Below are 20,166 nucleotides of genomic sequence, written 5' to 3'. Positions count from 1 at the left end.
ACATTTGAAGCAGATTTTCTTGACCGGAAGTGCATCGCAACGAACAACATCCGCCGGAAACGGTTCCCGGCGAAAAACATCAATAAGAAATTAACGGCGGAGTTAAGGATTACCAGGACGTTTGATATTGCCGTGTATGCCTGATTGGTTGGTTGGTTGGTTGGTTGGTTGGTTGGCTGGCTGGCTAATTGGTTGGTTGGTTGGTTGGTTGGTTTGTTGGTTGATTGGTTGGTTGGTTGGTTGGTTGGTTGGTTGGTTGGTTGGTTGGTTGGTTGGTTGGTTGGTTGGTTGGTTGGTTGGTTGGTTGGTTGGTTGGTTGGTTGGTTGGTTGGTTGGTTGGTTGTTGATTGGTTGGTTGGTTGGTTGGTTGGTAGTTGGAGAAGAAAATGGAAGAGAGAAGAGGGAAAGAAAAAGAGAGAGAAAGAGAGAAATAGCAAGAGGAAAATAAAAAAGAAAAAAGAGAGAGAGAGAAAAAAGAACAGCAGTTCTGAAAAACAAAAAATAAGTAAAATGTGTGAAAATAAAAAAATAAAATATGTATACAAAAGGAAAACCTGAAAGAGAGAGAGAGAGAGAGAGAGAGAGAGAGAGAGACGAAAGATGAATAGATAAAAAAAAATAGAAAGACGAAATAAAAAAAAAGAAAAGGTGTAAAAAAGAAGAGAAAAAGAGAGAGAGAAAAAAAATAGAGAAAGCGCGAGAGTTAGAGTTAGAAAGACGAAGACAGACAGACAGAGAGACAGACAGACACGTAAAGATGAAAGATGCTGATGACAGGCGTGCTTTGATGCATTTGTGGTAAGCACAATTTTTCTCCATCAACATGCCGTCTTATTAGAAAGATTCATCTGAATATTATTAATGAGGCAGTTTACTTATTTATAACTTTATTTATGTATGTTATTTGTCATAAATTTGTTTTTTCGTTTTTGATCAATCATACAACTGACTTATCAATCGTAAAACTGTTCTCTTCAAACTAATCATACGTAAAACGAAACAGCACACTCAACTAACCTACCAGCCAAACATCGAGCCAATTGTTCAACCAGCCAGCCAACCAACCAGCCAACCAGTCAACAAACCATTCATCAATCACCCAGCCAGCCAATCATTTAAACAAACCAACCGACCAGTCGGGCCAATCCAAACAATCAACCAGCCAACCAACCATTCATCAATCATCCAGCCAGCCAATCATTCAAACCAACCGACCAACAAAGCACTCGGGCCAATCCAACCAACCTGCAACCAAACTCCGACATCTTCATCCTCCACAAACATGGCGTCCAGCAAGAATGACACAAACGATTGAGTAGCGCACACGAAAAACACAGCTACGATGACAAGCGGCAGCTTAGCTGCCTTTAGCTCAATTTTTTGATTTCTATTCAGCTTCGTCCAGCTTGCTCTAGCTATTTTAATCGTACTGACCAGACGATAGTTGAGGTAAGTTAGGACGGCGAATGGAATGGCGAAGATGACCAAGCAAAATAGAATGGTGTTGTAGAGGTACCTGGTGGGTCGATAGTTTATTTCATTTATTCTTAATTTTGAATTGTTTTAATTGTATTTTTGTGTGTTTTTTGATTTTATCATTCACGTAATTATTTTTGACATGTTTTCTTAATTTAACTTATAGACAAAATATGAAAATTTAACTGTAGCATCTCAGTAAAAAAACATTTATTTATTTATTGTTATTTATTATTAAGGATCAAAAAATTTTGTAGAAACTTACTGGCTGGTTGTTGTGAAGAAAAAATTTTTTTTTTGTAGAAAATTAAAAATTAAAACCAAAAAAATATAAACACCCTCTCAGGTCATAAACATTTGCTGAAAATAAAGTATAATGTCTTGATATGTTGTTGCTTTAACTGTTGCTTCAATTGTTGCTGCAACTGTTGCTGCAACCGAACAACAGAAGTTGTTGTTGAAAGTTAAGACAAATAACGCACAAAATTGTTAGAAACTTGAAACATAAAATTAACATCAAAGAAAACATTTAACAACAACTTTAACAACTATTAAGACCAACGACAAAACATTTACGCATTAACAACAACAATTACAACAACAACTACTACAACAACAACAAATACAACAACAACGGTAACAACTACCTCAAAACCATATTTGTAACAAAAACATGATGAGAGGAAAGCAGCATTTCATCATCATTCTAATGTATTGAAACGATTTAACTTTTACAATAGAATAATATAAATAAATGAACTTCAATGAAAATGAAATAAACACAAAAAATATACATGGCCCTTATAAGAAGTAATAAAGAAATGGTCCTCCACCTAAATTATCTTCGAGCCATTAGCATTCAGCTTACGTTTATAAGTCACTTTTGAAAATTTGCTAGAAAAAATTGATCAATTTATGTTCTGGGCAAAATAGCGTAGACTAAGTATCAAGTAAGATAAGGCAAGATGATGGTGGTGTGATGATTAAGGCGCATGTCTCTAAAGTAACAGAGGCCAGGTTCAAACGAAGACGGATCCTTTCACAAACAAACATGCAAACAAACAGGAAATGAAATATACATATACAAGATACAATGCAATGCAATAAACACACACACAAATATACACAGATAAATAAGATACAAAACAAACAGTACAAACAAACAACAAAGCATACAAACTCTACATACAAAGTCAGTTACAAACAGCAAACACACACACAATAAGACCATCATTTCATCACACTTCGAATCAATTAGTTAAATTGACAATGTTTTCAGGCGCAATGTTGGTTTGACGGATATTTAGCGTACAACAACACAGTGCATTTATGTGTTATCGACCTTTTAAATTTGTTTACGGTGAAAATTTTAAATTTCAAAGTGTTGGAAAAGTTACAAACATGAATTGATGTAGTTTTATACATGAGCTATATACCTCTTATGTAGCTTTTCCTCTTTTTTTTATGTACAAAAATAAAATTTTAGAAAGTTAGTATAGAACAGTCAAGTTTAATACATTGATTCCTCAAAACAAAATTATTCCTTCTTTTACAACTTATCCTAATGTTGTCTGTCTCTCTCTCTCTTTCTCTCTCTCTTTTCTTTCTCTTTCTCTCTCTCTCTCCTCTCTCTCTCTCTCTCTTTCCCTCTTTACTCACAGATATATAATTGGTAAAGCCATAAATCAGCAGTCTAATAAATTTCACAAGGGACCTGGCATGTTCGTTTCCTTATTTGCTTTTTCTTGACGCAATAAATTATGCCTAAGTTTCAGGATATTCGTGTCAGTTTTCTGCGTTTCGCGATTGTGATTGGTTATTTGTTCGCGCGCAAAAATTACTTTGAAATTTGTTTTGCTTTTTTTGAAAAAATAATACAAGATTTAAATCTTAATCTAGAAAAATTATGAAAAAATATTTTACCTAATGTGATTTTAATGGAGAAAGATTCAATCGTTAATTTAACACAAATTAATCGTTTTCGAAATTCTCTATGGTCACTATATTCAAGTTTGCATGTGCGTGCGAGTGTGTGTGCGTGTGAGTGTGTATAAAAGCGCGCGCGCGCGCGCGCGCGTGTGTGTATGTGTGTGTGTGTGTCAGCAAAATTTCTTTGGGTAACACTTGACTACAAGAGCTGACATTCAAGTGCCACGTCTCTAACATCGCAAACAAATTTTCAAAAGCGATTGGTACCTTGAACAAATTGCGTCACATATTGCCCAGAAATTGCTTGAATACCATCTAAAAGTCGCTCTGTGTGGCCCATGCCACATATTGCAGCCTGGTGTGGACATCAACTTGCAAAACGACAACAAACCCGATCAAAATCCTGATGAAAAGAGCGGTCCGTCTGATAAGAAAGTTGCACAGTCGTGAACATGCAATCAGGCTCCTCAAAGCAACAAATAAATTAGATTTTGATAGTCTGAATAAATATTTTGTACTTTGCGATCTTTGCTTTCAAATAGTTGTTGAACCAACTGCCATCATCATTCAAAAAATACTACAAACCAACTCAGTCGACTAGATGTTTGCATTCCATGGCGTCAAACAAAAGCAAAGCCAACGCGATGTTCTCTTGTGTATCCAGAATATGGAACAACCTACTGAAACAAAGATTCTTAATTAATGAATTTAACATATTTTCGTTCAAGAAAAATTTAAAATCTTTCTTGCTATGTCAGATCGATGAAAACATTTAAATAAAAACTAACATATTCAAAATTAATTTTAAGTAAGAAATAAATTGATACTTCTTAAGCGTAAGCATTGTTATTCATAACATTAGATAACTTTTGCTAAATAATTCATGAAATTTAATGTAAACCCCAGAATCATTGTTACTAACAGCTAACACCTCTTTTGCTAACATAGTCGAGTGATCGTTTACTAACAACTAACATCCAACAAGCCTTTCATGGATTGTTTAGATAATTGGTATATTAGTTACTGAAACTTTTGTTTAAACATAGAACCTTTTTTTTATATTAGTTTCTGAACATTTTTGTTTATACTAAGAACATTTCTGTCTAGGTGGCCATACCAGATAATTTTTTTGCTGCTGTTTTAAATCTTGAGAAGCAAACAAACTTTTGTTTCGTTTCGTTTCGTGTGTGTTTGTTTGTTTGTGTGGGTGTGTGTGTGTGTGTGAGTGTGAGTCTAACGTCTTCATTTCCTATTGAAATAAAAAAAATTGCTAAGGCAACTTTGTCATGAAATCTTCTGACCGATATGACTCACTCGCGGGTTTTTGTTTTTCTTTTGTCGTCTTTTTAATTTTTTTTGGTTAAATTTTGTTCATTTAAAAAATATTTTTTGTGTACTATTTTTTAAATTTCAATTTTCTACCTAATGAAAATATTTTGAAGTTTTAATGAACTTGTCTGCACTTGTACAATCATTTTCTAAGAAGATTTTATGAAGGTAATTTTTAACTCCAAGAAAAATTGAAAACAGCAATTCACTATTTTCAAAATACTTTTTTCCACCGTTATTTTCATTCATTCATTCTTTTATTCATTCATTCGTTTGTTTGTTTATTCATTCATTCATTAATCAATTCATTCATTCATTCATCCGTTCATTTATTCATATTAGATTCATTCTACAATCGTTTCGTTTATCCAACTATCCATCTCTCCATTCATCTGCTCATTCATCCATACATCAATTAATTCATACATTTTTTCATGCATTCATCAATCCATCTGGCCATTTTACTCACTCACTCACTTTCATTAACATTGAACAAGTTAGAATAAACAGTGACCTTGAACTTTAACCTTTACTTTTTAAAATGACCTCCACCTTTGATAGTTACATAAAATTTCTCAACGTTAATCCAATTAAATAAAATTAGCACTACGAATCAACCATTCCGTCCAGTTTGGTTTTTATGCCCGGGTCATCGTAAATAATTCATTCCATCGTACCTTCATTCTTTCATTTTTTCCTTCATTTGTTTATTCATTCTTTCGTCCATTCAAGGATAAAAAAACTATGACTTATTTACTACAGATGACGTCATTTCTGTTGCACACACACACACGCACGCACACACACATGTGAAAAGGAAGCGGAAATCACTTTGCATTCACTAACCATTACACCATCTTGCCGGTGTAATTATATTTATAAGTATATACAAGTGAGTGAGAGGGGGGAGAGAGAGAAAGAGAGAGAGAAAGAGAGAAAAAAACAGAAACTAAAGTTGCTGAATTATTTATTAACCGTAGTTCAACGTGCCTCATATAAGAAGAAAAATAATAATAAATAATAACAACAACGAAAATAATAATAATTATAACAATAATAATAACAAAAAAAAGAAGAAGATAATGGCGATAGTGATAAAAGCGTATCAGTGGGAATGTTTATAAAAATATTTAATAAAAACATCAAAAACATTATTGAAAAAAACAATTATATTCATAGAATACAAAAAATACCACAAAAAATACAACAAAAAATACAACAAAAAATACAAACGAAAAATACAACAAAAAGTAAAACAAAAAATACAAAGAAAAAAGGTTCACCTTCCCTAATTACGTACATGCCCAGAATACACACTGACATAATACCCATGACATATTTATAAAGGTATAAAGATACGTACCTTCGTGGTGTATATATACGTGTGTGTGTATCTATGTATGTGTGTGTATATGTGTATTTGTGTGTATAAATGAACATGTGTGTGTGTGAGTGTGTGGTGTGTGCGTATGTGTGTGTATTTATATATTTAAATTCTAACAAATTTGTAAAGGTTGACATACATTCGCGAGTTGTTCACATGCCTAAATATATACCCGGAATTTTACATCAATTACTCTCGTTCTGATGTTACATATAAGTAAAGAAGATACTTTTGAAAAGTATGCGTTGGAAAGTAAACTCGAACGCAGTACTCTATGCACTTGCACGGTCTCAAAAAAGAACATGAATAAAAATGTTAAATTAAAAAATATATACACGTGTGCATAAGACCTTAATGGATGCTGGCAGAGTTACTCAGCAGTTTGAAGTCGTGAAAGTGCTTTAAAGAAACTTTTCAACCATTTTTATCATTTCAAAAGCTTTTTATTACAGAAAAATTATTCATTACTTGAGTGTATGTATTGAAATAGCAATATGTATTTGGTGTTACGGGTCTGAAATTGAATGTTAAAGTAACTCAAAATTGAACACTTCAAACATTCAGTAAATTTTACTTTCGGTTTGATATTATTTATAAGTACAAATATTCTTGAAAAGTATGTAGTGGAAGGTAAAATTTAGACGATGAATTCGCGCAGGGGTGGGCAAACTTTTTGCTGTGAGGGCCGCATTGAAAACTATTTTACCTTTGAAGGGCCGCATATGTATTTAAATAACAAATTCTTTCGACCCGGGGGAGAATTTTTTAAGATTTGAGATTTGTGGCTGTTTTTTTGGTCATAATATCTGACTGGCGACCCTTTTTTGCGAACAAAAGGCTGATATAATGAATCCACACATTAACACGCCATGCTTATACTTAGATACGTGTTTGCGAACTTGTAGCATTCAGCGATTTAAACAAATTTAGCTGAATTGATGTTATTGAATTGTGAGATTATTATAACAATAATATATAAAATTAATTTTACAAAATTAAATGTCATTCAATAGTTTGAATAAAGTACTGTGAAAGACAGTGTAAGAGAGAGAAAGAGAGAGGGGGAGAGAGAGAGAACAAGAAAAAAATACAGAAAAAAAAGAGTTGAGTAACGAGGAAATAACAAGAAAACAATCTTTAAAACCGAACAGACCAATTATTTTAAAATTGAGAAATTTGAAAAACATAAAAACACAAAAAATTTGGAAAACGTGCAACAACAACTACTACTAACTGTTGCTGCTACTACTACTACACTACTACTACTACTACTACTACTACTACTACTACTACTACTACTACTACTACTACTACTACTACTACTACTACTACTACTACTACTACTACTACTGCACTACTGCTGCTACTACACTACTACTACTACTACTACCACTACTACAACTACTTTTCTAGTACCACTATTACTATTACTGCTACTATTACTACTACCACTTCTACTACTACTACTACTTTACTACTATTATTACTACTACTACTACTACTACTTCAATTACTACTACTACTACTACTACTACTACTTCTACTACTACTATACTACTACCACTACTACTACTATTACTACTACTATTACTACTAAGATGTTTCGACAAAAAAATAATTAGTTCACTTTTTTGAATGATTTTTGAACAATCATTAGCAGTAGACTCGTTTTCTTTACAAGGTGTCAGTTGAGCATGTTTAAAAATTTAAATCCAGGAAAACAAACTTTTCACTTGTTCCACGAGGCTAAGTATTTTTCATACTACTACTACTACTACTACTACTACTACTACTACTACTACTACTACTACTACTACTACTACTACTACTACTTCAACTACTACTACTACTACTACTACTACCAACTTCACTACTACTACTGTTACTGCTAATACCAACTTCACTACTATGACTACTGCTGCTGCAGCAGCTGCTGTGGCTACTGCTAATCAACATCAAAATCATAAAAACGAGTAAGATATCACCACCAATAAGCCTATGGTCGGCGAATTAATACTTTGAGAAATTTTGGCGAAATTTTATTTCGTGTTATATTTCCTCCATTGAATTTTCTCATTGCAGTGCGCTGCATGTAATGAATGGAGATGTAATCAATAGACTGCCAACATTTGGACCGCTGAACATTAAAATTTTTTCATTTCTTTTCAACTTCGTTTCTTCCATTTCAAATCGCTTTATTTTTATTATTCTAGTATTATTATTATTATTACTATTATTATTCTTATTTTATTGTTATTATTATTATTTGAATTTATTTGGTTGTAACATGTCCCGTTATATTTTCATATTAATATAAAACGGTTAAGCATAAATGAAAAGTAATAATAATAGTAATAATAATAATAATTATTATTATTATTATTACTTTAGGGAATCACGTGACAAACCTGTAGATCTCGTCCTCCCCAAAATCACTCCTCACCATGATCACCAGCGTCACATTCTCCCAACATCTTTCACCAACAGTGACGTCATCAGCTTCGAGAATGACGTCATTGACGTGAACAACCTCGCCTCCGCCATCACCAACTTCCTTGTTTTTTGAATTGTTGTTATTATTATGAAGTTGTTTGTTAACGAAGCTCTTCTTGTTTGAGTACCAGTCACCTGCAACGGTTTCATTGTTTAAATTAGTGTTGCTGAAGTAGTTGTTGTGGTAATAATTGTTGTTGTGGTGGCTGTAGTTACTGTAGTAGCTGCAGTTGTCTCTGTTGAACTTAGCACAGTTTGCATTGTGCACCGGGACACGATCGACTACAGAAACGAACTCAAAGAATCGAGGGATGTTGAAGAAAACGGACACCAACCAGATGAAAACGATAGACAATCGTACCTTACATCTCGTCTCATCGTTCTCGGAACAATTTGGCAAGACGATCAAACGATTCGGGGCGCAAATCGCCACGAATCGTTCGGCGGAAACCAGCACAGTTGTCCAGACGGACACCATCTGTCCAATGCACACAACCGGCCACGAGTAGTGCCGCAAATATCCAATACCCTCCAAACAAAACCTTCCTAAAGATTGAACGTGCTTGCAAATCATCGGTAGGATTTGCTGGGCTGTTGCTGCTGTCAAAACGAGCAAATCTGAAAAGGCCAGAGCTTTGAGAGATGTGAATGTAGACGAAGAACTGCCGAGAACCGATCCGCCGGTATGTTGTGAGAGAACCCACAGACAGAGTAGGTTACCGATTATACCGAATAGGCAGAGCAGTCCTGGAATCCACAAACCGACCAGAAGGTCAAATGTATCCAACTGCTCAATTGCTAACTGTTCAATGTTGAAGTTGTTAGTGTAAGGAGAGGTCGTCGTTGTTAATAACATTGATATGTTTGTTGTTGCTGTTGTTGTTACTGCTGGTGTGGATGATGTTGATGTTGTGAAAATTTGTTGCAAATGCGTGTAGTCAGTTGAATACATGACTGTTGCTGGAGTGGACACAGATTTCGATGCGTTGTTTGAGGTGGAGGAAGTGCTGGTTTCAACGATGATTTGAATTCAGTGACATCATGTTATTAAGACGTATCCAATTTTTTCATTTTTCTTTAATTTAGGTTGGTTCTGTCATTTCTGACATTGTTTTGCCTACGTTTCAGTAATAATTATAAACTGCTATTATATTTAATAATTTTAACATTATTACTTTAATCTAATAATAATAATAATAATATATATTTATAATAATTATAATTATTCATTCGTCAACGAGTCAAAAAAGGTGTTTCAAAAATCAAATTTTTTGGGATGTAATCAAACGCAGACGAAAGAAAAAATACGAACGTAATACGACAACCATCATATAGCATCATCATTCTATCACTTCGTGATGATCATCGTCATCATCTTCATTATCATCGTCAGTTCATTGTAATCGATCATCATCATCCTCATCATCATCATTATTGTTTTTTACAATTACTATTATTAAAAATTAAATTTACTCATTAATCCAACACAAATTTTTTGAATTTGAAATTGAAAGTCAGTTAAAAAGCTTCAAGTAAGCCATCCTATACTTTCACCATATGGCTTAGGTTTGTCAAAAACTACAAAAGAACAACTGAGGAAAGACAGAAAAACAGGCATTTTTTATCATTGCTGGTGAATTTTACGCATAATTATATCAATGGCGCCTATATGACGAGTTCATCGACCTAGAAAACACCACCTTCACGTACGAACGTAAAATGGTTACCCTGTGGCATTTATACACAGGACAAACATTGCGTGTCTGTTATATATGCGTGTATGTATGTATGTTTGTAGTATTATATATGCTTGCGTGCCTGTCTATATAGACGTGTGTGTGTGTGTGTGTGTGTGCGTGAGTGTGTCTGTATGAATTTTTACTTTTTTACGCATGTGTCTTGATGTATACATCAATTAAATTAATTAACTCCATATTTGCGTTATTATCTGCGAATGCTAAGCGATAGATATGTTTAGTGTGAAGTTGGCCTTAATATTTTATTAACAATATGATATATATATATATATATATATATATATATATATATATATCTGTGTGTGTGTGTGTGTGTGGTTTCAAAATATCAATTAATCATATTAATTGAATAAATAATTATATTTTTATAATTAATAATTTTTATTATCTTTCGATCTTAAGCAAGCAAGTAGCATTTAAATAAAATATAATTAATAAATCATACATTCAATAAAGTGAATTGAAAAAATCATAAACACGTTCGCTGAAACCAGCCGCAATAAAATAAATCAATGAAATCGTATTTTAACGGAAATAACGCCAGTAACGGGAAGGATTAAAACGTTAAAAATTATGTCCAAAAGTACATTCCTTTAATTTAATAAAAAATGAATCCACTTAAATTACTAAGTACACTGTTACGAATTAATAAGTTAATTTTAAAAATGTTAAGTACATTTTTAGCACGTTTGTACTGATCAGGTAAGGATTATTAAATCCATACGGTGGTAAACTCTTCCAGTAGTGTTACATTTGCGTTCGTGATGAATATTTCCTGTGTCAGAAGATGTTTAATCAATCAGTCAATCAATTTACCGATAAATTAACAATATATCAATCCATCCATCAATTTATCCATCAATTTATCCATCCATTTATCCATTTATCCATCCACCCATCCATCCATTTATCCATCTATCCATTTATCCATCCAACCATCTATCTATCTATCAATCAAGCTATCAACCAGCCAATCAATCAACAAACCAGCTAATCAATTTATATAGCGCATTTTCAACAAATCTTACATTAACATCATCCCTCCACTGAAATTCTTTCGTCTTGTTATTGAGCAGCAGCGTAGTCGGTTTCCTATCGACACCCAGGATCGCGATCGAACCCAGCCTCAACTCGTCAACCGGCCTGTAGCCCTTCAATTGTACTTTACCGTATAAAGTGCCCTGGGAAATTTTGCGTTCATTAAAAGTGATTAACATTGTAATATAAACAATAAAATTATCATTACCATGATTAATATTATTGCTATTGTTATTATTATTGTTGTTATTATTATTATTATTATTATTATTAGCAGTAGTAGTAGTAGCAGTAGTAGTAGCAGTAGTAGTAAACTTACTCTGGAAGCTGTGAACTTTATAAGAGTGTACAACTTCTTTCCAATGGTGTCTGAAAATTTGTTTTCCACAAAAGGTTCAAAATGTAACTCACTTTATAACTTCATAACAAACATCATCACGACCTTCACCATCATTTTTATCATCATAATAATCATCATCACCATCAATTTCATTATCCTAAACCTCCTCGTCATCATCATAAATATACATATACGCACACAGACACGCACACAGAAGTACAGAGACGAACACACAGACAAACACACAAAAAAAGCACAAAGACGAACACATAGTCCCACAAATCACAAATACACGCGCACACACATGAGACACAGGCACACAAACGAACACAGACAGACACACACACAGAGACAAACACTCACGCACACAAACAAACACGTACAGACGAACACACACAGACAGTCACAGACGTAAAAACACACCTAACGAGTCACCATCATCCCAAAACAATTGGCCAGTAGCTGCTTGTTTCGTATCCAAACCGGCCATCAAGTTGATCGCATTTTTGCGACTTTTAAACATGAATTTTTTTCAAGTCAAATGAAACATAATAAAGTATAAACCAATTAATAAAGTATAAACCAATTAAACATCGAAATTAACAACAATATAGACAACTTTTAAAATATAAACTTTTGAATAAAATTATTAAAGAGTAATTATTAAAATAATTACGTAGCGCCAACCTTTTGGCCGTAGTAACAGCTGACTGTTGCCACGGGATGATATTTCCCTCTCTTAGGTGGAGGTTTATTTTGTTGAGGGGGGTGTTCAAGTAGTAGTACCTTCCGACGCTCGTTAACTTGAAGTGGTTGAACACGTCGTACCATCCGCCGCTTGGGAAGTAGGCCGTCAAGTTGAACTTACCCTGATTTGAGAAAATGGTATTTTCATATAGATGGTGAAGATGACGACAAATTTGTGATGGTGATAAAAATGGACTCAAAGAAGATTGGTAAGAGAAAAAATGTAGGTGGTCGTAATCACATTAACCAAGGAAAGTTCAACAACAAAAATGACGATGATGTCAAAATGATGATGGTGATGATGAAGATGGAGACAAAAATTATGATACTGATGATGACAAAATAGATAAAAGATGGCTGACCCGCTCGAGGATGGGACTAATGAGTAGAGAGCTACCCCACAAGAACTGTTTGTCAATCTTGTACGTTTCAACGTCAGCTTGGAAACTTCAATTTAATTAAAAATTACCAAAAAACATTAATCGAAATTATATTATTCAAACAAAATTATTAGCATTTATTAAAACTTTTTGTTATCATCGTTCTTCGTAAGTGCTAAAAATAGTTGAGAAGAAATTAAATTTGAAAAGAGGACTGAAGACTAACGCGAAGGACAACGGTCTGATGACGGGGCTTCCATCTAGTTGGTTCAAATAAAACTGAGTGTACATGAAGGGCAGGAGTGAATACCTAAGTTCGATGGCCTCTTTCATTATCTTCTGGGCCGATGTACCCCACGCTCCTGGATCTTGGTCCTGGCGTATTAAAAGTGGCGTATTAAAAGTTCATCAATCAAACAAACTATCAATAAATCAATCATTCTATCGATCAATCAATCAATTAATCGTTCAATCAATCAGTCAATCAAATAATCGATCAATCGATCGATCGATCTGTCAATCAATTAATCGATCAAATCAATCAATCAACCAACCAATCAATCTAAGGGTCAATCGTACAACTATCCAGTCAACAAAAAACTGTCCAATAATCAACAAACCAACCAAATAAATTTGCCTACGAATTGACCGCCCAAAAAAAATTATAAAAAAATCACAAAAAAAACACCAAAGAACTAAAATATATCTCTACCAAAGAATCTACAATATTATCTCCACCAAAGAACTAACATAACTATCTCCAACAAAGAACTAACAATACTATCTCCAACAAAGAACTAACAATACTATCTCCACCAAAGAACTAACAATACTATCCCAACCAAAGAACTTACAATGCTATCTCCATCAAAGAACTAACAATACTATCCCAACCAAAGAACTTACAATGCTATCTCCAACAAAGAACTAACAATACTATCCCAACCAAAGAACTTACAATACTATCCCAACCAAAGAACTAACAATACTATCCCAACCAAAGAACTTACAATGCTATCTCCATCATTATGATTTCTCATAAATGGGTAGAAGGCGCCGAGTTGAGTCCATCTGATGCAGAGTTCTTCATTAGAGTTGCCAGAGAATCCACACACATCAGCCCCGACGAATGGAATGCCAAACATTTGGAAGTTCAACAAGCCTACGTGATGATGAATGACCAATTTTTCCACCATTAAATTTCTTCTTCTCATCATTTTCATCTTCATCATCAACTTTTAAGCTATCGTTCATCACTCGCATCATCTTCCTCATCATCGCCGTGAATGTAAGAAGGAATGATTGATCGAATGATTGAATGAATGAATGAATGAATGAATGGATGGATGAATGGATGAATGAATAAATAAATGGATGGATGAATGAATGAATGAATAAATGAATGAATGGATGGAAAAATGGATGAATGAATGAATGAATGAATGAATAGATGAATTAATGAATGAATGAATAAATGAATGGATGAATGAATGAATGAATGAATGGATGAACGAATGGATGAATGAATGAACGAATAAAAAAAAACCTGGGATAGAATAATAAAGATCGGTCCAGGTTGCTCTGACGTCTCCAGTCCAATGCTGGCCGTACTTTCCATGACTTGGAAAAGTCGATCTAGATACCGACAGGGACCTCTTCTTCATTATTTTTAAGAGGACTCTGTGTGACGTAACGCGTGTGTGTGCGTGTGTGTGTGTGTGTGTGCGCGTGTGCGTGTGTGCGTGCGTGCGACGTAACTTGATGTAGTGTGACATTACGTAATGCGATGTCATCTAGAAAAAACACGCCGTGAAAATAAACCACAAAAAAAGAAGATAAAAAATATGACATTAAAGATGTAAACACATTGGTAGAAAATGTACACATTAAAAATGACATCAACACGAAACATAACATTAACAACAGCAACATCAACCACAAGAACAACAACATCAGCACCACCAACAACAACAACACTAAACATATCAACACCAACAGGACACCAAAATCACCAACAAAACACCCAAATCACCAAGAACACCCCAAAAACAACAAAAAACATACTCGTGAGTAGCCATAGCTTCGTGTAGACCGTACATATTATGAAGATTGTAGTGGGTCGATACGTGCTGCCTGGCTGAACCACACAGTGTCTTAAACTCTAATGTTCCATCGCCACTTATGGCTTCGGGATTAATTGGAAAAGATAAATACATTTTTAAATTATTATAATTATTATATTATAATATATATTATAAGGACGATAATAATGATTAATTGGACACAAGATAATCATATTTTAAAATTATTATAATTATTATATTATAATATATATATTATAAGGACGATGATGGTGATGACGTGAATGATGAGAAAGATGATGACGACGATGATAAGAGTAAATAATAATAATAATTATTATTATTATTATTATAATAATTGTTAGGATAATGATGATAAGAACAATGATAGCATAAATAGTAATGATAATGATACGACTAGGATAACGATGACGACGACGATGACGACATGATGTGGATACGAACCAGGAACAAAGGGAGGACGATCCAGATTATTCATCGTACATCCGACTGAAGACCCGGAGACGAAATTCGATGGCTCGTTCATGTCCTTTTTTAGTTTTAAAATGAGAAAATCAAATATCTGGTTTCGTTAAAATTTTTTTGTAGAATATACTACTACTACTTCTACTACTACTATTACTTCAACTACTACTACTACTATTATTATTACTACTACTACTACTACTACTATTACTACTACTATTACTTCAACTACTATGACTACTACTACTACTACTACTACTACTACCATTATTATTATTATCACTACTACTACTACTACTACTACTCTTTCTACTATTACTTCTGCGACTACCTTTACTACTACTTCAAATATTACTACACAACTAACAATCCACAGTCCGTCATACGGTAGAACTTTGTGAAAATCTTCGGCATCTTTCAGCCACCAGCTAGTAGCATTGGGATGGGTGAAATCAGGGTAGACGGTCGGCCCGGGCCACACCTGCCCCTGAAGAATATGCCCGGTATAGTTTCGTATGAATACGTTTTGTTGTACCCCTCGATCGTATGGTGGGTACCTGCCGGGGTATTTGTCACTTATACCCGGGTCCTGCGCGGTTTTGATGATGATGATGTTAGTGATTATGATGACGATGTTCGTTTTTTATTTATGTTTTAATTTTCAGTAATTTCCCTGATTGAATTTCATCCAATGGAACTTTGGCCTGTGCTGATATGAGCCGATTAGAAAAGTAAGAATGAATGATAGCGACTGGTCTTAAATTTTATCAGATAACACACTATCAAAAAAGGATATAGTATCAGAGGCATCAGATAAAAAATTGATACAAACTATAATTAGAGATAATTAAAAAGACTCTTATTATGGATTGTTAGAAAATAATAATCAAAGTTAAAATCTCAGAGTGTACAAAGTTTTAGGTATTATTATCATTTTTAACGTTCTTGTTGTTATTGCTGTCGTTGCTTTGATGACAAGAACATCAAAATTAATAATAATAATAACAACAATAATAATAATAATAATAATATATATTAGTAACAATGACGTCACCAAAACTGACCAGTATGATAATATATTTCATAGTGTCCTTATGTAATTGGTCTATTAGCTGAGGCAAGCCATTATAATTGACCTTGTCGTAAGTCCAGAGTTTTTCATTCTCCATATAATCTATATCACTCCATTGAACGTCCTGTGTATGTGTGTGTGTGTGTGTGTGTGTGTGTGTGTGTGTGTGTGTGTGTGTGTGTGTGTGTGTGTGTGTGTGTGTGTGTGTGAAAATAAAACAAACTTATTTTTGTATAGGAGGAAAAATGAAGAAAAACCAAATAAAAACCATAAAACAAACAAAGCAAAACAAACGTATGGAATGCCAATATCTTTATTTCTCTTGATGATGGTCTTCAACCTGTCGATGTTGTTATATTTCCACCTACAGAGATGGAACCCCAGTCCCCAGAATGGCGGCATGGCGGGAATGCCGATCGTCTGAACGTACTGTTGCACGACATTCTCCAGGGTTGGCCCGGTGAAGATGTAGAAGTCAAGGACGCCTCCTATCGTTCTGAAGGTCAGAGCCGGTGCGGGCTGAACATCCACCTCTGAAGTATTGTAAGTTTATTTTGGATTATTATGATTTTCAAAATTCAAACAAATAAAAATACAAAAAGTATTCGTGCAAAGAGAATAATTTGCTCGTTGTATTCACACTCTGTCACTACAACAGAAGCGCCAGTCTCTGTGATCATTACATCACAGCATCGTCATTGAAATGATGACGACCCAGCTTACCTACCCATTGCATTGCTGTTAAGAAAGAAAACTCCATGGGCCTCTTTGCTCTTTTCAATGTTCATGTAGAATGGGTGGGCCCCATACAAATTTGAATGCATCTTTCGTGAAAAATACAATTTAAAACACTTTAATTAATAACAATAAATAATTGAATAATACTAATAATAAATATTTATAATAATAAATAAATAATATTTTATTATAGACTGTAAACTATTCATTTTTAAAAATCTTCCTAAAAAACAGACGATAGGAATTTGATCGCGAGCCCAGAAGGTGAACTTTCGATACTGGGTGGCGTCGATGAGGAGTGGGCCGTAGTTCTCCCCCAGACCGTACAGCCAAGGCGAATCGAGAAGTGTACTAATCTGCAGAAACTGATCCGCATATATGAGGGGCGCTGTCGAGATTATACTGTTGAATCTGGGTTTTTCCAATTTATTTTGTTTTTTTTTATAAGATTAAAACAAAATTTTGTGAAATTTATGGTAACCGTCTAAGTTTTTTTTTTAAATTTATTTTTATGATTTTTTAAAAAATAGAACCATTTTGAATAAAATTTTAATGGAAAATGAATGTTTTAATAACTCTTTTTTAATCATCATTAAAATTAAATTATGCAGCATTATTTCAAAGAAAAATTTTGATAAAAAATGTACTGACAATGTTGCTCCAGTACTTTTTCTGAGAACCTTGAGACCAAAAGGTGACGAGAAATATTCTACAGAATAATCAGTTGTTGATGGTTTGACAGCTGGTGGCTTAGGCATTTCGATTGGGACCTCGTACCTTGCATTTTTCGAATCCACAATCTAGAAAAAATTTTTAAAAATGCTAATAAAAAAAATTTTTTTTTAATTATCATAAGAAGATTATTCATAACAAAAATTAGTTTTTATCAAAAATTTAAATTTAAAAAGGTTGCAAACCTTGAAATGAAGGACTGTTTGACTTTGGAACCAAATATAAAGAGTCAAATTTAGAATATCATTAGGCCAGGGTGATGATGCCTCCTTGATCAAGACAGCTCTGTAACCATAATTAGTTTCTGCCCACTGAGTGACTTTGTACGAAGGATAGTTGACAGGAAAGTAGCAGTATGGTCTGCCAATTTTGCTACTACTTTTTCCATCATTATTGACAATAGTATTAATACTGTCATCATTAATACTGCTACTGCTACTACTCAAAGTATCTCGCCAACAGCAGCCCCTGTTGTTACACCTGGATGGAGAGGAATAGTATTCGGGGTGGCAATCGAATCTATATACATAGGGATTGACATCACAGATTGTGTTCTGGTCGTTGTCACTGTTTAATACTACTACGTCTTCTTCTGCTGCTGCTATCACATGACACAAAAGAGCCAAAGCAGTAGCTGCACTGCTAACGTAAGCGGCGATCATCATTTAATATCGCAAGTGTTAATTTATTTTATTACCAATTTTATTTATTAATTTTAATTAATAAATTTTAATTTAGTTTTACTCATAACAATCTTGAATTATTAACAAAATTAATAAATCTGTCTTAACTACTCTCTTCCTAACTAATTCTAATGTCACAAACACAGGAATCAGACACCGTTTAATAATAATAACAAAAGGTTACTACAGAAATACAGGTTTGTAACAAAAACTTAGCAAATTTATATAGGATAGATTTCGATTAAACAACCATACATGATTGTATATACAGACATATTATTATTACATTATATTAGTTGTATATTATCAAATAAGTTTGAATTTCTCAACAAAATCGTATCACGATTATCTGTTTATCTTTTTGAATTTCAATTTTAAAAGAACCATATGATCGATGATTAAAAGTGAACTTTCAACTCATTGTCAAAATAATTAGCATCTGTGCCTGTGTGTGGTGTTTGTGTGTGAATGTGAATGTATGTGTGCGTGCGTGTGTGTGGTGTGTGTGTGTGTGCGTAACCACTGTTATCTTCTGTCAAAAGTTGACACAAGTATTTCAGATATGAGATGAGCTGGATCTATGTTAAGTTTTCTTCTAAACTCGTAAAACCTGATAAAATTGTCAAATTCTTGGTCCCAAATAAAATAGTAGATATATAAGCATTTGGTACGTGTTTGTTATCGAGATGAAATAAAATAAGGACCTATATTTATAATCTCAATTTAATAAAATGTCAAAAAGTCGAAATTTTTTTAAGTATTTCTACAGTATAAGGTGATTTCTGTGAGTACCTCTGTATCAAAAAGAGATATTATATCAAGTTATTGAGATAAAAATAAGGTTAGTAAACTTTAGACTTTAACTCAATAGTTATATTTGCATTGATAAGATTAGTTTATCCTCTTGCTAGGGTAGAATAGTTTACCTTTATACCATTATAGGTATTGATAGTATATCATTTTCATGGATATATATCCATGATCATTTTACGATTATGTGGATAGCATCATATCTTTTCATGATGATTAGGATAAATTACTCACTTATGGAATAATTTATTTCAAATTGGGAAATACATAGATGATGATGACGTCAAAGGGTGGTTTGGTTAGTTTAATTTGATTTGAGAATTTTTACTAAGAGATTTTAAATAATATTTAGGTAATTATTAATTTCATTTTTTCATCTGTTTTTTTTTATTTGTTCATTTTAACTTTCACGAAACGCTTAAGAAATTCAAAACGATAACAAGAAATATCAATTTTAATATTCAATAATTAGAAAGATCTAATCTAAAATAATGCAATCATACGCATTCATTCATTTATTAATTCATTCATTCATTATTTCATTCATTCATTCATTCATTCTTTCATACATTCACTTTTAAATTATTTAAGTAATCATAAATTCATTCATCAATTCATTCATGCACTCATCCATTCATTAAACTATTCGACTTGACATCAACATTTTCATGCACTCTGTTAGAAAGCCCTA

The 20,166-nt window shown here is 33.3% G+C and overlaps 2 protein-coding genes across 2 annotated transcripts in view; both read right to left on the bottom strand.

Moving 5' to 3' along the window:
• HELRODRAFT_166525 (hypothetical protein) overlaps positions 1-2,134 on the bottom strand; it is a gene marked incomplete at both ends in the record, with an annotated part of 2,629 nt that extends 495 nt beyond the window's left edge. Inside the window, 3 exons of the mRNA XM_009011765.1 lie at positions 1,283-1,516; positions 1,742-1,744; positions 2,124-2,134. Coding sequence (XP_009010013.1) covers positions 1,283-1,516; positions 1,742-1,744; positions 2,124-2,134 — 248 coding nt within the window. The remainder of the gene's footprint in view (positions 1-1,282; positions 1,517-1,741; positions 1,745-2,123) is intronic.
• An 8,430-nt stretch (positions 2,135-10,564) lies between these two features.
• Positions 10,565-18,784, bottom strand: HELRODRAFT_96716 (hypothetical protein). The gene is made up of 18 exons (XM_009011764.1): positions 18,168-18,784; positions 17,902-18,050; positions 17,487-17,661; positions 17,240-17,336; positions 16,807-17,045; positions 16,505-16,636; positions 15,808-16,029; positions 15,420-15,504; positions 14,938-15,058; positions 14,420-14,553; positions 13,884-14,035; positions 13,100-13,248; positions 12,856-12,940; positions 12,434-12,615; positions 12,170-12,258; positions 11,726-11,775; positions 11,397-11,549; positions 10,565-11,143 (listed from the first exon to the last, which is right to left on the bottom strand). Exons 1-18 carry the CDS (start codon positions 18,645-18,647, stop codon positions 11,081-11,083), a joined length of 2,757 nt encoding a protein of 918 aa, XP_009010012.1. The 5' UTR covers positions 18,648-18,784; the 3' UTR covers positions 10,565-11,080.
• Between the last annotated feature and the right edge of the window lie 1,382 nt (positions 18,785-20,166).

The sequence above is a fragment of the Helobdella robusta genome (genome assembly GCF_000326865.2).
Source record: "Helobdella robusta unplaced genomic scaffold HELROscaffold_10, whole genome shotgun sequence".
Taxonomy (NCBI): Eukaryota; Metazoa; Annelida; class Clitellata; order Rhynchobdellida; family Glossiphoniidae; genus Helobdella; species Helobdella robusta.
Note: the sequence above shows the minus strand (reverse complement) of the source record. Positions and strands in the feature narration are given on the sequence as shown.

Bases quoted from the DNA above. Each gene is read 5' to 3' on its own strand.
- HELRODRAFT_96716 (XM_009011764.1), bottom strand. From the start codon at position 18,647: ATGATGATCGCCGCTTACGTTAGCAGTGCAGCTACTGCTTTGGCTCTT. The intron at 15,059-15,419 runs GTTCGTATCCAC...TTAATCCCGAAG, and splicing joins TCGTCCTCCCTTTGTTCCTG to CCATAAGTGGCGATGGAACA. The intron at 11,550-11,725 runs GTAAGTTTACTA...AAAATTTCCCAG, and splicing joins TAAAGTTCACAGCTTCCAGA to GGCACTTTATACGGTAAAGT.